This window comes from Babesia bovis, assembly GCF_000165395.2.
Source record: "Babesia bovis T2Bo chromosome 4 map unlocalized Chr4_1, whole genome shotgun sequence".
Classification (NCBI taxonomy): domain Eukaryota; phylum Apicomplexa; class Aconoidasida; order Piroplasmida; family Babesiidae; genus Babesia; species Babesia bovis.
The window spans coordinates 1,596,757-1,611,083 of NW_026261571.1; the positions used below are offsets into that span (position 1 = coordinate 1,596,757).

The 14,327-nt window shown below is 36.3% G+C and overlaps 8 protein-coding genes across 8 annotated transcripts; 3 read left to right on the plus strand and 5 right to left on the minus strand.

Moving 5' to 3' along the window:
- Positions 1 to 832: 832 nt before the first annotated feature.
- Positions 833 to 4,246, minus strand: BBOV_IV011250 (NMDA receptor-regulated protein 1 family protein). Its single transcript, XM_001610995.2, has 2 exons — positions 3,996 to 4,246; positions 833 to 3,957 (listed from the first exon to the last, which is right to left on the minus strand). The coding sequence occupies exons 1-2, from the start codon at positions 4,083 to 4,085 to the stop codon at positions 928 to 930; spliced, it is 3,120 nt and encodes a 1,039-aa protein (XP_001611045.1). The 5' UTR covers positions 4,086 to 4,246; the 3' UTR covers positions 833 to 927.
- Positions 4,247 to 4,715: 469 nt separating this feature from the next.
- BBOV_IV011260 (pre-mRNA splicing factor 18 family protein) lies at positions 4,716 to 5,937 on the minus strand. Its single transcript, XM_051767173.1, has 8 exons — positions 5,882 to 5,937; positions 5,716 to 5,843; positions 5,602 to 5,680; positions 5,485 to 5,566; positions 5,364 to 5,447; positions 5,294 to 5,328; positions 5,196 to 5,253; positions 4,716 to 5,159 (listed from the first exon to the last, which is right to left on the minus strand). Exons 1-8 carry the CDS (start codon positions 5,928 to 5,930, stop codon positions 4,724 to 4,726), a joined length of 951 nt encoding a protein of 316 aa, XP_051623359.1. The 5' UTR covers positions 5,931 to 5,937; the 3' UTR covers positions 4,716 to 4,723.
- Positions 5,938 to 6,072: 135 nt separating this feature from the next.
- On the minus strand, positions 6,073 to 7,518 carry BBOV_IV011270 (putative L-lactate dehydrogenase). Its single transcript, XM_001610997.1, has 2 exons — positions 7,308 to 7,518; positions 6,073 to 7,192 (listed from the first exon to the last, which is right to left on the minus strand). The coding sequence occupies exons 1-2, from the start codon at positions 7,453 to 7,455 to the stop codon at positions 6,348 to 6,350; spliced, it is 993 nt and encodes a 330-aa protein (XP_001611047.1). The 5' UTR covers positions 7,456 to 7,518; the 3' UTR covers positions 6,073 to 6,347.
- A 230-nt stretch (positions 7,519 to 7,748) lies between these two features.
- Positions 7,749 to 8,400, minus strand: BBOV_IV011280 (uncharacterized protein). The gene is made up of 3 exons (XM_001610998.2): positions 8,241 to 8,400; positions 8,023 to 8,204; positions 7,749 to 7,982 (listed from the first exon to the last, which is right to left on the minus strand). Exons 1-3 carry the CDS (start codon positions 8,383 to 8,385, stop codon positions 7,779 to 7,781), a joined length of 531 nt encoding a protein of 176 aa, XP_001611048.1. The 5' UTR covers positions 8,386 to 8,400; the 3' UTR covers positions 7,749 to 7,778.
- A 103-nt stretch (positions 8,401 to 8,503) lies between these two features.
- On the plus strand, positions 8,504 to 10,104 carry BBOV_IV011290 (oxidoreductase NAD-binding domain containing protein). The gene is made up of 5 exons (XM_001610999.2): positions 8,504 to 8,897; positions 8,937 to 9,029; positions 9,133 to 9,284; positions 9,320 to 9,831; positions 9,869 to 10,104. Exons 1-5 carry the CDS (start codon positions 8,851 to 8,853, stop codon positions 10,055 to 10,057), a joined length of 993 nt encoding a protein of 330 aa, XP_001611049.2. The 5' UTR covers positions 8,504 to 8,850; the 3' UTR covers positions 10,058 to 10,104.
- A 469-nt stretch (positions 10,105 to 10,573) lies between these two features.
- On the plus strand, positions 10,574 to 11,860 carry BBOV_IV011300 (uncharacterized protein). Its single transcript, XM_001611000.2, has one exon. The coding sequence runs from the start codon at positions 10,629 to 10,631 to the stop codon at positions 11,838 to 11,840; it is 1,212 nt and encodes a 403-aa protein (XP_001611050.2). The 5' UTR covers positions 10,574 to 10,628; the 3' UTR covers positions 11,841 to 11,860.
- Positions 11,861 to 11,916: 56 nt separating this feature from the next.
- On the minus strand, positions 11,917 to 12,950 carry BBOV_IV011310 (putative integral membrane protein). Its single transcript, XM_051767693.1, has 4 exons — positions 12,491 to 12,950; positions 12,170 to 12,430; positions 12,086 to 12,133; positions 11,917 to 12,050 (listed from the first exon to the last, which is right to left on the minus strand). The coding sequence occupies exons 1-4, from the start codon at positions 12,807 to 12,809 to the stop codon at positions 11,935 to 11,937; spliced, it is 744 nt and encodes a 247-aa protein (XP_051623360.1). The 5' UTR covers positions 12,810 to 12,950; the 3' UTR covers positions 11,917 to 11,934.
- Positions 12,951 to 13,059: 109 nt separating this feature from the next.
- On the plus strand, positions 13,060 to 13,986 carry BBOV_IV011320 (Acetyltransferase (GNAT) family protein). Its single transcript, XM_001611002.2, has one exon. It carries the CDS (start codon positions 13,343 to 13,345, stop codon positions 13,934 to 13,936), a length of 594 nt encoding a protein of 197 aa, XP_001611052.1. The 5' UTR covers positions 13,060 to 13,342; the 3' UTR covers positions 13,937 to 13,986.
- The last annotated feature ends 341 nt before the right edge of the window (positions 13,987 to 14,327 follow it).

Below are 14,327 nucleotides of genomic sequence, written 5' to 3' on the forward strand. Positions count from 1 at the left end.
AGTTGGATGAGGCAAAAAAAATATATACAATGGTATATAAGATGGAGCTAACCGTTGTAGGGGGAAAGATGTATTTTGATTAGGACATACTAATGGTCGCTATTTATAACATAGGTAGTCAATACGTGTCTGTATAAGCAAGGTAACCTGTTAAAACCACATAAGATAACAATGCCAAAGTTTATAACTAACGTAAACTAAATGCTAGCAATTGCCACGTTATAGGTCTATAGGTTGTTTTAAATGCGATTTGTTAAATAGATATAATAACGTTATTTTATTTCCCTTGTTACTAAATAATACCATTCTTCAACCCAATGTAAAAAGATACTACTTACAAGGGTTAAGTTCGATTGTAATGCGTTGTTTACCATAGAATCAATGCAAAAAAACATCTTACTGACAATCCAATTGGATATAATCACTGCCCAATGATGATATGTTATATGCGTTAGAAGCATATATCTGTTATGTGACTATAACACGTCAAATGTCCCTTTGAATGATATATATTATCAATTACAATAATGTAGAAGTACCTTTTTTGTTGAAATTGTTTCTTCCTATAATATGCATAGAAATGTTGGTTTAATATTCTTATGAGAATCTAGTTTTTCGTATTTAAAATCTCCAAATATATATCTATGTGGACGTTTTGTGGTGAAACAATTTTGCTGTATTAAATTCAGTAGAAGCCATGACACCCACATAATAGCACAATGACGAATAGGCCTCACACTTTTTTCAATGTATATTTCATCTACGTCAAAGTACATCATTAGACACGCATTACTAAGTTTTGTTAGGCGTAAAATTAAAGTAAATACTTCATTTTTGATCATCCCCCAGACATGGAATCCAGGGTTTGCGCTAACAGGGATTGCTTACGATAAGAAATGAACAGTATCAATCATACAGCATCAATTGTCAGTCAAAATTAAATTGAATCCCAGGACAACGATTTTCCAAAGCCCTTTCTAATGATGTGATGGTGTCCTTCAGTGGAGAATCGTTAACGGTATCGAAACGATCGTGTATGATCTTTCTTAATTTCCAATAGTGTTTGTATAACTCACTATACGTGGGAAGCGTTTGGCTGTACGATAGATATATTTCAGCAGTTTGTTTCACATTCGTATCATCACCATGTAGTGCTACCGCTATAGCTTCGCAGTGATTCGTATCCATGACTCCTGCCTCTTTTATGCGTAGCATGATTTCATCGATATATAAATGGGCTGCTTCTGCATCGCTTAAACAACGCCCATCACAATTTCTGAATGCCGTCTCTTTTTCGTCAAATATGACTGTAGTGCATGGTGGTAGAACGCTTGATATGGCCTTGGGGAAATGTTTGTAATATGATTTTCTAATTAAATCGACTACCATTGGATACAGATGATGATGCATTGGGTTTTTATGAGCTGTTTCATATGTTCTCAAAAGGCATTGTATTTTGAATGACATGGGGAGTTCAAGGACATCAGTAAACTCGTATATAGCCGAATACAAGCTTGTGTTGAAGACTCTTTGTGATGAGATACACTTTATCATATCTATGCAGTAATCTATATTGTGGTCATTGGTAACTTCTTCGAATTCCCTTAAACAAGCTGTTTCATATACAATGCCCTGTTTATGCATCTCTGCAGTTGTCCACAGTATACCTTTGGCTGCTTCTATAAAGTACAACAGAGCCGTATATCCCGATCTTATTTGATTGAATATATAATATGTTTGATACTGAAGCCTGTTGATACAATAGTTGTGAAAATCCAATTGGTTCATGTAAACTTCATGCTGCCTTTCAAGGATCGCGCTGTATATATCATGTGCCTTTTGCAATGACTCTATTGCACTTTCATTGATATTATGACCCTTTGGCTTGCTTGTGGAATATTCGAGATATATGTTACAATGTTGTTCTGCAGCCATCAATTCAAATTTCATGCTTTTTACTTCTGGCGGGGCATCCTTTGTTTTCACATTCTTTTCATTTTTCTTTGCATCTTTATCATTTTGTTTTCCGACATCCTCAACCAAAAAAGATTTCCATTTATGCACGCTGGCTTCAAATTCCCTAGCCCTGAGTAGCGCTTTTGCAGCTTTTGAACTAGTCTGGCGATCACTTCGATCAATATCGGAGGCCATACAGTATGCCTGTTTACTTTTTGCAAAATCACCTAAATGTTTGTAGATCTTTCCCATCATCATATAAGCATCAACCGCCAATGGTGATGTCTTTATCGTTTGTTCCAAAAGGTCCAACCCTTTATGGTATTGTCCCAGATAGTCATATATTCTTGCTGCAAAAATATTTACGACATCCAGTTGACTGATTGCCAGTATACTGTAGCCGGATATATCATGTTTGGTTTCACCAATAAGAGAAGTTGATGTTTCGATCCCATGTTCCAATAAAAACCCGGATTTGAGATTTCTCCGGTAACATTCCAACAGAACCAATAGACGATAAGCAATATTTATAGTACATGCGTGTGAAAAATACTTGAAAATGCTCAGACAACCAGCTTCGATGAGGGGTTTGATAACAGCATGATAGGTCTTAATATGGTCGTTTACAACAAATGATAGATGCAAAGCGTTACCCAAATAATTGTTCTTTTTAATGAGATTCAGAACATCCAATAGCGTATTGCTTTCATCTGACGTCAGGTCCCTTGTGAATATATATAACGGATATCTGGACCATGGATGTATTTTTGGTCTTACAGTGTAGAGTGTGTTCCTTGCAATGGGATATGCAGAAAAATAGTTTGTGAGTATACTTTCTGCAGCGTGCAAGTCTACTGTTTGTGGATCATCAAGGTCCTTAATGTCAAATGTTTTGGCGATCTTGGTGACATAATCACCATAACAATAGCATCCAAGGAAAAGTTTTTCATCATTGGTTGCATCTACTTTAGTTTCTGCTTTCTGTCGCATTGCGTTTACAAATTTGTCATACGTTCTGTTGATGGTATTTTCATAACACCAGTTACTAGTAGAGTACACCCCTTCGATGTCCAGTATTTCTTCACTTAAAATGATTGGTGGAAGCATTCCTTTTAAAATTGCATCCTCGAAATACTTTTCCTCTTCTTCTTCAACATTGGAATCACTTTGAGATTGATTTGCATCATCGGGAGTATTAATTATATTACGTTTTAGAGGCATCTGGAATATGGATTTGACTCTAACATTGCAATGAGTTGCGATAAACAGCAGAGTGTATCTAGCATTGTCCGGGTTTTCTTCTACCAGCTGTGCATATGCATCATGCGCTACATCCCATATTTTAGCTTTTATTGCAGCACGGCCAATATACTCGAGTCTCATAATGTTATCGAGTATCAGGTTCTTCTTGTCATTGAGTACCTTGATACATTCTTCGTATTTACCCGACTCTTCCAAAATCGATGCCCAATATATCATTGACGAGCTAAGTTCGAATGGTTCCACTTCATACTTACCGTCGAATAGGGTGTTGGCCTCTTGAGCGACTCTACATGCTCCCTCTATGTTTTGACACAAGTGTTGTGAAAATGCAAATGCCATCCACTCCTTGTAAAATTTAAGTTTGATTTCTAGTATTTGTTTCGCCATTTTCCTAAAAGATACATAATCATGGATTTCTATAGCTATGGCGCTTATGTCTTTCATGAGCCTATCATTTTTTGGATCTATTCTTAATGCCATTGAGAAACACTTGAACGTATCTTTGTACAGTTTCCTCTGCTTATATATAGCACCTAACACGTACCAACAGATGTAACTTTTTACGTCATTTTTAAGTCCTTCTTTTGCAAGGTCCATGATCTCATTTTCCAGTGATGGCTCTAAGTGGGACAAAAATAACGCTTTAAACGACAAAGCTTCTCCATATTTTGGATGTTTTGCTAGCAGTCCTTCCACTGTCTTCAACCCCTTTTTATATTGCTTTTGGTTGTACAAGTCCTGTAAGCCTCAATGAGAAAGATAAATATATTTCTTACCATAACAGTCTTGAAGGTCGCAACATCTTTGGAGGTTAACTGATTTTGTTCCCCAATTACTGTGTTTTTGTCGTTTTTGTGATTCGCCATGGTTACATGGTTTCCGTTACTCCTTCTTAGCCTTATGTGTAGTGTAATTAGGCTAGCCTATCTTCCTGTACGCCAAACATGTCTGTTTTACAAGCTCCGAATATAGTTAAAGTTATATTAAAAAATAATTGATATATGTATTATCAAGATAGTACTGTGTAAAATAGCATTATTAAATATGTTACGACGCCTCACGAAGGGTCGTCGATTGTTGTGAAAGTTGTCACACATCCACATACTACTAATTAGACATCAAATATTTAATATAGCGCCATATATTGAAACTGAATTTTTTATGATGAAAGCTATAATTACTTGCTTGTTTCCTGTAGTACCTATGTTGCTGGGTCTTCTATTGAAAATTTTATTTTGTTTCATGAAAACTTACGACTATATTATATCATTGATCATACGGATTCTAATCTTAGTGTTGGTTACATAAAATTGACATTATATGTAGTTTAATGTACTTATCTAGCCCGTTAACATCCGTTATTGTGAAATATGGCCAACCTTTATCTGATTGCTATTATTTTAGACACTTTATGGTATTAGATTAAACATTGTAAACTAGTGGAATAACTATGGTGTGTTATAAAATGCGATATTGATGCATACCCATGTTGAGTGCAGAAATCCTATTGGTTTTGTGCAAAAGATAGTAATCTTTTGATCATTTGAATATATTTGCGGGTTTTTTCATCGTTAAGAATGTGAGCGACTTCGGATGTAAATATTTTTGAACGTCCAGCTCTTTCATGTATACCAACCATGGTGACACCCATGGGCCACGCTGCATTTCCTATAGCTAAGAGCATATAAGCCTCATGGGCAGCTTGGTAGTCCTTTTTTTCACAACATATAACCACGTTATACATCTTTTCTAGTATTTCTTCCTCCAGGGTTTGCGATTTTAACATATTGATTAAAGGCTGAAGATCCTTTTTGGTTTGAGCAAGCATTGCATCTCTACGTCTTGCTTCTGCTACATTTCCTTCTTGTAGAAACTCTTCTCTTTGTGAAAGAATATGTTGTTCCCACTTATTTAGCGTAGTTGACACCCAACTTGCAATTCTGTTAAGGTATGTCCTTATGAACTGCGTTTTATACCTGTATTCTTTCGTCGTTTCCGGCAAATTGTTACATGCTTTGAGTGTATCATCAAATTCTATGAAATATTATTTTCATTAGTCATATATTGATCTTACCTGATAGGTCATATTGCGTTGGCGAAGTGTTTTTTCTGAGTTATATATATTTTCATATGGCACTACTCACCTTCCTATAATAGCTTCAACAAAAATGTTTTGCTGATTTTTCGCTATGTTTTCCTTTTCTTGTGCTTGGTACAACCTTTCAATTCTGTTGGTTCTGTCACGATTCTACGAAAACCACCAACCTATCTTCACGCGTTTCTGCAAAAATCGTGGCCGGTTCTTTATGCCGCCTTAATTGATTGATGATTTCCGAATCAGGTATACCTAGAATCCATATTCTACAAGAAAGTTAATCTAACCTTTAAACAGGTTGGTTATATATGCCTTATGTTTTTTTGCCTCTGCATCTTCATTTACAGAATAAAAAGAGCTAATTTTCTGATTTGGGTAATTGACATGACACTTCATTTTACCTTTACTTGATCGTTTGTTTTCACCTTTTTTATTTGTAAGTTGCGTTCAATATCTTCTTCGGCTTTTTTGCGTTCTTCTGCAAGTTCATCCGCCTTCCTCGTCCATTTTTGCCCATCCTTTTTTAATGCTATAAATGTGTAAAGTTATTTTGCCAATTACACATACCTTGAACTTCCTTCTTCTTTTTTTCTATGACATCAAAAAGAGCTCGCATATTTTTAGAGCCAAAATATACTTTAATATATGAAAATGATTATTTATTATAATACATCACGCACATTGTAGTTTTATGGCACATACAAGGCAAGGGCGCGTAATTACAGTACACCCGAACTAAAATGAGTTGTTTACTTTTTAAGTAAATATTAATAAGAAGTGCTTATGCTAAGCGGCGTTCAAATAGCTTTCGCTATTCGTCTGCTTTGAATTGAGATAGATATTTCTTCGAAGATACATATATGTTTGATTTTGCGGATTATTCCCGAAATGGATTAAAAACAGACAAGGTGCATATTTTAATGGTACATTTCAAATAAGATTGCAGCATTTTCAGCATGCAGTTGCAATTTGCGACTAATTCCCATGTTGTTGAAGGCTGTGTTTTTCAGATACCATATACCTTGTATCTAGCTTAACCAACCAAAGCCTCCAACCTCCTGATTTCCTTGACGGAAGCATCCAACTTTGCTTGCTCTTCAGCACTGAGTTTAAGGGTGATGATTTTTTCAATTCCGTTGGCGCCAATAATGGCAGGAGTGCCAAGGTATACATCGTTGTGTCCATATTCACCCTCAAGGTAGCATGAGCAGACAATTACAGACCTCTTATCACTGAGGTAAGCAGATGCCATTTCAATGGCAGCGGTAGCTGGGGCGAAGAAAGCAGATCCGTTACCGTAAAGCTGAACAAGTTCCATACCAGATCCAATGGTACGTTCAGCAATCTTGTCAAGTTCGGCCTGGGTAATTTCTCCCCTTTCAATGAACCTTTGGATGGGGATACCGTTGACAGTGACGTGGTTAGTCAGTGGAATCATGCTGTCACCGTGGCCACCAATGCAGGATCCGTGTACATACCTAGGGTTGACCCTGAGTTTATCGGCAATGTAGTGGCACATTCTGGAAGAATCCAAAAGTCCACCCATACCAACAACCTTGTTCTTGGGGAATCCGGTGGATTTGAGCAGCATCTTGACCATGACGTCCAATGGGTTAGTGATGCATATGACAAAGGCGTTGGGAGCGTACTTCTTGATATTTTCACCGATAGTGAACATAATCTTGCTGTTTGGGGCCACCAAATCATCACGGCTCCACTCATCATCGCTCTTGTTGGGAAGTTTTGCCAAACCAGCAGTGATGATGCAAACGTCGCTACCGGCGATATCTTCGTAGCTAGTTGTACCAATAACATTTTGGGAGGTATCGTAGATGGCATTTGCGTGCATGATATCCAAAGCCTTGGCAGCACCCAATTCTACAAATTAATAATTACAATGTGATTAAATGAATCCCAATATTGATGAAAATATTTGATCTATTATCTAAGTTCAACGGCATGAAGAATAACACAATTAGTGTCTAAAACGTACTTGGTGCAATGTCGAAGAGTACTACATCGCCAAGTTCCTTCAGTTGTGCAAGGTAAGCCATAACACCACCGATGTTTCCGGAGCCAATAAGGCTGATTTTGTTCCTTTTGATTACAGGAGCCATTGTTGATAGAATGTTTTTGTACATAGATTTACTTGCTACAATTTCGAATCCGACGTCAATTGACGGTTTGTTTGCCTCCAAAAGATTAAAAGTGAATAGACATGATCCATAACGAGAGTTTGTCTATGCATGGGGCATCCCCATCCATTGTATTTTTTATCTATTTTTCCAAACATTAAACTATGGAATCTCGATGAATCTCGTGTGTATTCACAAGATCATCCTTAATATTTCAGTTTTTTACAGTTGTGTGACTGTTATACTTCACAATTCTAATTTATTAATGATACATTCTAGTGTGTATTGATAAAGTTGTCTCTTTCCCAGATTATGGCGTCTTAGTAACGTTACAACGTGTCTTCCTCAATGATAATATTAGGAACATTTCTAATATATGTTGATTCTTCGACATTTTCTGATCCCATGGATTTGTTTTTGTCTTCACACACAGATTTAACACCTTCTGACGTTTGATCCGTACTTCCATCTTGTGTGACTTCATATGATTGTGATACGATCGTACTGTTTTTAGAAGATGTTGTGATCTTATTCTGTATGATTTATTATCTTTTTGTACATTCCATAACATACCTTTTTCTTCATTCGTTTTTCTCTACGTTTAGCAGTTTTTTGTAATTCCTTTTGCATTCTAGTATACCTGATTGTTTGAAATATTTTATTTTCTGTTTCTGTTTCCCATTGTTTTTCTTGATTTTGGAGTCTTTCCGCCTCCGCGTTGCGATGTTTACAGTAGATTCCTAAGAAGTCACTGCCTAGAACAATTTTAATATATATATTGCACCTCTTACGTGCTCCTGAGCTACTTCCCCAGACATTGTGTATCCTTTCGATCTTGGCTTCATCATCATTATCATCATCAGGTGCTACTGATGCATCCAGGGGAACAACAACGGCACTTCCATCAGCGAGAACAACTCGTTCATTTGCATTCATTTGTTATAGTAATACATTTAATCGGAAAATAATGAATTTGAGATGATATTGACCAATTGTTGGGATGGCCTTATTTAAGCGCGTTCAGAATTTCATTTGTTAGCACCAACACACTTGCATTATATTTACGTAAAACATAGTGTATAGCTTTCACAACGATTTTGTATAGAATGGTTATTTGGATGACTGCAGCCTAGCCATATGAATGTCTTATAGATTCTACATTTCGTTGTGTCCATAAAAAATTACAATGTATACCTGGATTCTTTTTTGTTAACACAGCGTTTCCCTTTATATTCGAATGTAGTCGTATTTGAATATTTATGCTACTTTATATCGCACTCAATTGTAATTTATCCATTTAATGCTCCAGTTTGTGTCTAGTGGAAAGAACGTTGGATGTTAAACTAGATGGTGGATAATTCTGAATGCGTCTAACACGTTAGATGGCATTTTATTGAGCTGATGGGCCCTTTGTTATTACTATTTTGGTTATGCGTTTTCGCTAATGGGTACGTTAATTATCACATAGTAATCTATGAAATTTGCAGGCCATATATATTAATTAAAGCGTATTTAAGGAGATCCGCATCATCTTCAAGAATTGAATGTTTACATTCTGTTCCGGATTCAGGAAAATTTAGGCAAGTGTGCATGAATGTTGTCAGTTGTATCCTGATGTTTTTAGTATAACAGATTTCATGGATCATACAGTTTCACACATTAAATGTATTAACATTTGTTTAGATACACTGTAAAATCACCTCTTGAATGCAGTATTCGATCATCACGTTTAATCGGTACAAATGGCATTGATCGTAGTTTTTACCACATTGTTATTGAGCACAACGGCTTATACAAATATGAGCCTGGTCAGTATTGCGGCGTGATACCTCCAGGTATGATTTTATTATTGTTTTGTACGTTAAATCAGGCATATCGGAGAGAACGAAGCGGAAATATGCACCCAGGTCATACTCTTTGGCTCCGGTGTTGGATGACGATGGCGTTGATCCTTCAACATCTTTCTCGTTAGGCATACGCGCACCCATTATCCTTCCTGAGAACAAACATATGTTCCGTGATATTTGTATATGTTCCCAATTTCTATCAGGTGCTATTCCTGGTACTCCTGTAAGTGTAACAGGCCCTTTTGGCAAGTTTGTGTTGTCTCCTGGTGACCTTACTGGAGATCGCAATTTGCTTTTTATCGCTACCGGTAGTGGAATTGTTCCCTATATGGGATTTTTGAAAGCCATTTTGGAAAAGTCCAATTCCAAAATCATGGAATTGGGCCGCATATTGTTGCTCTTTGGTGTTCAATCACCTGATACATATTTGTATAGAGACACCATTGAGAGATATGTATCAGATTTCAATGGCCGTCTGACAGTTATCCCTTGTTATTCACGCTATGGAGTGGATTCAGAACGTGGTTATGTACAGGTATGTTATTACGACAAAATAAAGACACCATCCATAGGATGTTATACTACGTGAAATGGACATGGTTAAGTCCTTATGCTCCTATGGAGGTTTGGAGTGCAGCGTTTACATATGTGGGCACAAGTCCATGAAAAATGCAGTTATGGAATCATTGATGACGGTCTTTGAGGGCGATCCAAAACGCAATGCGATTATGAATGCTGTGAAGGTTGAAGTCTACGAGTGATAATATAGCTTATTGTTAGCATTTTCATTGTACCTTAACCAAATCATTGTAACTAACAGTTTAATTTTATATGCATCAAAATTATTAAGTTAATAATACGATGCTGCTGTGTTCATTTTATTTCTATATAAAAGCATCTCCGTTGTGAGGGTGGAATTAAATATATTATTTTTAATGACTTATATCACTAAATAATGATAATGTAATAGCTTCAATATAAAAAATTTAAATAAATGATGGTAGGCAAGAAAACTCCTGCTGCTGGCAGCATGATAAATACATTGTTTTTTAAAGTGTGGATTCATTATTTTCACTCATATTTATCGCAAACGAGAATATGATGAATTAATATTTCTCTGAGTTATCCAAATACCTTTCATTGATTTGCATAGTCATACGTCATCGATTTGATTTTGCTTTCCTTTATAAATAACATTTATATCCCTATATCGGCAATTTTCCTCATCTGACCCTTCGGCCATTAATGCTTAAACAAAGTTCTGACATATAGTATTCAAAGTATATTTTGACGGAGTTCTATCATATTGACTAATATTTGCAACTGTCAACAATGATAAGCACCATCTGGGCTACGTTACTATTTGTGGCTATCATTAACCTACAATATGTAGTTGATTCCATTGATTTACAGCAACCATTGCCGAGCACTACGCGTATGTTCCCCGGGATTTTTTCTGATGGTGGTTTTTATCGTATGATTGTTTACAATACTGATGGTGATCATAACATAAAATATGGCGATTTGGATATTGTGATTGCACCTTTAAAGCATTCGAATGTGATATACATAGAAGAATATCATCGGGGAGAAAATGTTTTTTTTGAATTAAATACGCAGTTTGCTGACGGTGAGTACAGAAGTTATAAATCTGTACATTTCAAGGTGATTCATGGGAAACCATCAATAAGCAATAATTTTGAACTATACAATTTTATACAGGGGCCCGTGTTGCTCTATGTAGATGTTAGTACCAGTGCATCAGTGCACCCTCGCATATGGAAAACAGTATCGGCGGATGGTTGTAGAATTACATTTGAGTTTATGTCCCTACATAGGTATATGGAACGCCCATGTTGGCGGGGAAAACCTGGTTTTCTGATGTCTACTATAGTGAACACAGATTTTAGAATGGAGAGATCAGGTGTTGTTACATCATCGGTTCTCTTTTATAGTGAGCGTATAATCATAGATTTGAATTCTAAGCCATATCGCTACATGCTAGAGTGTAAGGATCAATTCTATAGTGTGGAACCCCTGTCGGGTATAATAAAAGCAAAAAATCCATTCAGATCAACTGAGATGCTCTGGAAACCTAATGCAGATGATGAAGATACGTCTGTTAAGGAAAGAGTCAGTATAACCATTGATGTGTCCACTATTCTTAGCACATCTCCTAACGTTATAGCTGTACTCAACGTCAAACGTGCATCTTGGTCATATTTCGTATATGAGGTGGTTTTATTTACTTCGGTGAAGATTGTGGATGTGCTTGTGGAAAATTCAGAAAGCAGTGTCACAATTTATAACAATCCGCCTGACGCATTAATAGCACGTGTTGAGCGCTACTGCCAAGATGTGACAAGTGCTGAGTATGTTGTGGTTCATGAATTCAGAAAAGGTTCCAATGGACTACTGCCACGTACTCATATATTGGAGTTGGTAGATACAGACGGCAAAAAGATTTATGAAGAGGTATATAAGCAGCGTAAAAAGCATATTGAAATGGTAACAAACTCTATCAGGGATGAACAATCATCCTGATCTTTTTTATCTTAGGTCACTATTAAAGTATATGACGATTTTGATAAATATTAACTCATTTTCCAATTAATTGATTTTCACGATATTGATCAGTTTACTGTGTACTCTGTGTAGTTCTATTTGAGAGTGCATTTCTTATGACAGATGCCAGGCTCCATATAAACACTACTATTGAGGCTATAAAAATCGTATACCAGAGTGCTTTGGTTTCTGTATATTGCTAGCATATGTTATGTTTAACTCACTTGGTGTTAGCATAGGTGCCAATCCCGTGATCCCACGTTTTATAGGTTCTGCGTATATATTGACGCTATATAGATTAATCATACCGGTACATGGCGGCGATACAAATATATCTGCACCATTCCAGGTCAACTTCATCACTTGTTGATTTAGGTTGGCCATCCATCCTGGATGGCACTGGCATATGACTTGGTTCGTTCCTCTGATGAATACACATGTTCCATGGCCACATGGATTTGTCGCTGGTTGGCTACATGGGTTATATTCTATTTCACAGTTGTATCCTGAGAAAAATGGTCCACAGTTACAGCTATAGTACGGGTATTCATCCGCATTCACACATGTGCCTATATGATATTATCCATGGTTCATTTTGTTCTGTATTAATATACCATACGCTAACGTACCTTGATTGCACAATGCCTGTTGGCATGATATATCCTTTCTGTATGGTTTACAATGATTTTTGCAATAATCGATTTTCACGGAGCAATCCCATCCAGTGTACTGCTCCGTACATATGCACATATTTTTCGTTTGTCCTTCTGTATTAACTTTTATACATGTAGCTCCATTTTTACAATCTCCTGACCCATCATCACAAGGTTCATCTATTGCAAGGACCTCCGTTATCGTCAAGAGCAATGCAAGAGTCCATAGAATTCTTGAAGATCGAACACGATTCACTATACACCTAGGCGGAGTCCACATAGTGTCTTCACACATCAAGATTATATAGCGATAATATTATAATAAGGGTAGGTGAACGCAATTTCACATGTAGCATGATGTCATTGTTGCGATATTCATATTATCATGATTATTTTCCACCATGGTTTAATTACGTTGTTATTCGTTGGTGAGATTCATTATGAAAAACTATTTTAGCAATTTATTTTACTTATTTCACTTACATTTTGTCTGTGTTGTGTTAGACACTTGTATGTTGTTACGTGTTGTTGTTTATCATTTCAATTTCTTCGTTCCTTTTAATATAGAACTAAATATATAATCTAATACATATTTCAAGTATTTATACTGTAGTGTGTATAATTTTTGTGTAATATTATGTCAACCAACTTAATGTCTATATTCAACCTTCTCTGTTGCCACGGTTAGATTCACAATATTCATTATTAATGCTTGTAGCAAATTGTTCATTGTGTCTATGATACCTTTTGTGTAGATGAGTTATTCTATATACAGGAATGCATATATCGATTTGCTTGTGACATCGTGTTCTCTATCTTTAAGCGGATATGGAGACACGTGGAGAGAATGTAGGTATCTTCGACCGTCATTCTGGTATATGCGAGGAGTTTGAGCTGGACGGTTTGTGTTTAAAGTTTAAGCAGTTGGAGTCTTATGACGAATATTTAGAGGTTCGCCCATTGGTTGAGCAGCTATCTCGTTGCTCCATTATTCACTACCGTGAGTATGTAGAAAGAATGCTACGATATCCATCATACTATCCTTTTGTCTTATGTTTATCTGGTTCTGCGTCTAATGTGGAACCTAGAAATCCTGTGGGAGACAATACAGATGCAAATACCTCTACAGCGGAGTGCAATTCTTCACTGGGTAGGAACATGATTATTGGCTATTTGGAGATTTACGTTATGCCTCATTTAGGTCGTTCATTTGACTGTCGTTTGGAGCGTGTTGTTATTCATCCATCATATCGTAATCGCGGTATTTGTCAACGGATGCTGAATTCAGCCATAGAGTTTTGTACATCGGTATTACGTTGCAATCGTATTGACCTCATAAGTGACAATCCTGTAGCTGTGCACATATACAAGAAGTTCGGTTTTGACCACGTTATGGTCAACACATATCGCAAGAGTGTTTAGCATATTTGCTTTGATATGCTGTTTTTAAAACATTTTTTGTGGCATATATCGTCACTAATTTAACATAAATTTAATTATCAATCGGATTTGATATGATTCTGACAACTTACACATTTACATAAAATCCAATGTTATACCAAATTCGTTCCATTTTTGAAGCATTAAAATATATAAATCGTTCTACATTTCGTGCTAGAGCTTCTAATCCGTATGTATCTTTTATTTAGACACATGATTGCTAGCTGGCGTAACTATACATCAAATGTGTTACACATCAATCATATATATCTCCTATATGTTGCTGTATACTGTTTATTTTATGTATGATATACTATATCTCCAGTTAATGCCATTTTGTTCATTTCGGGGTGGCTCTATTGGGTTACGCGTT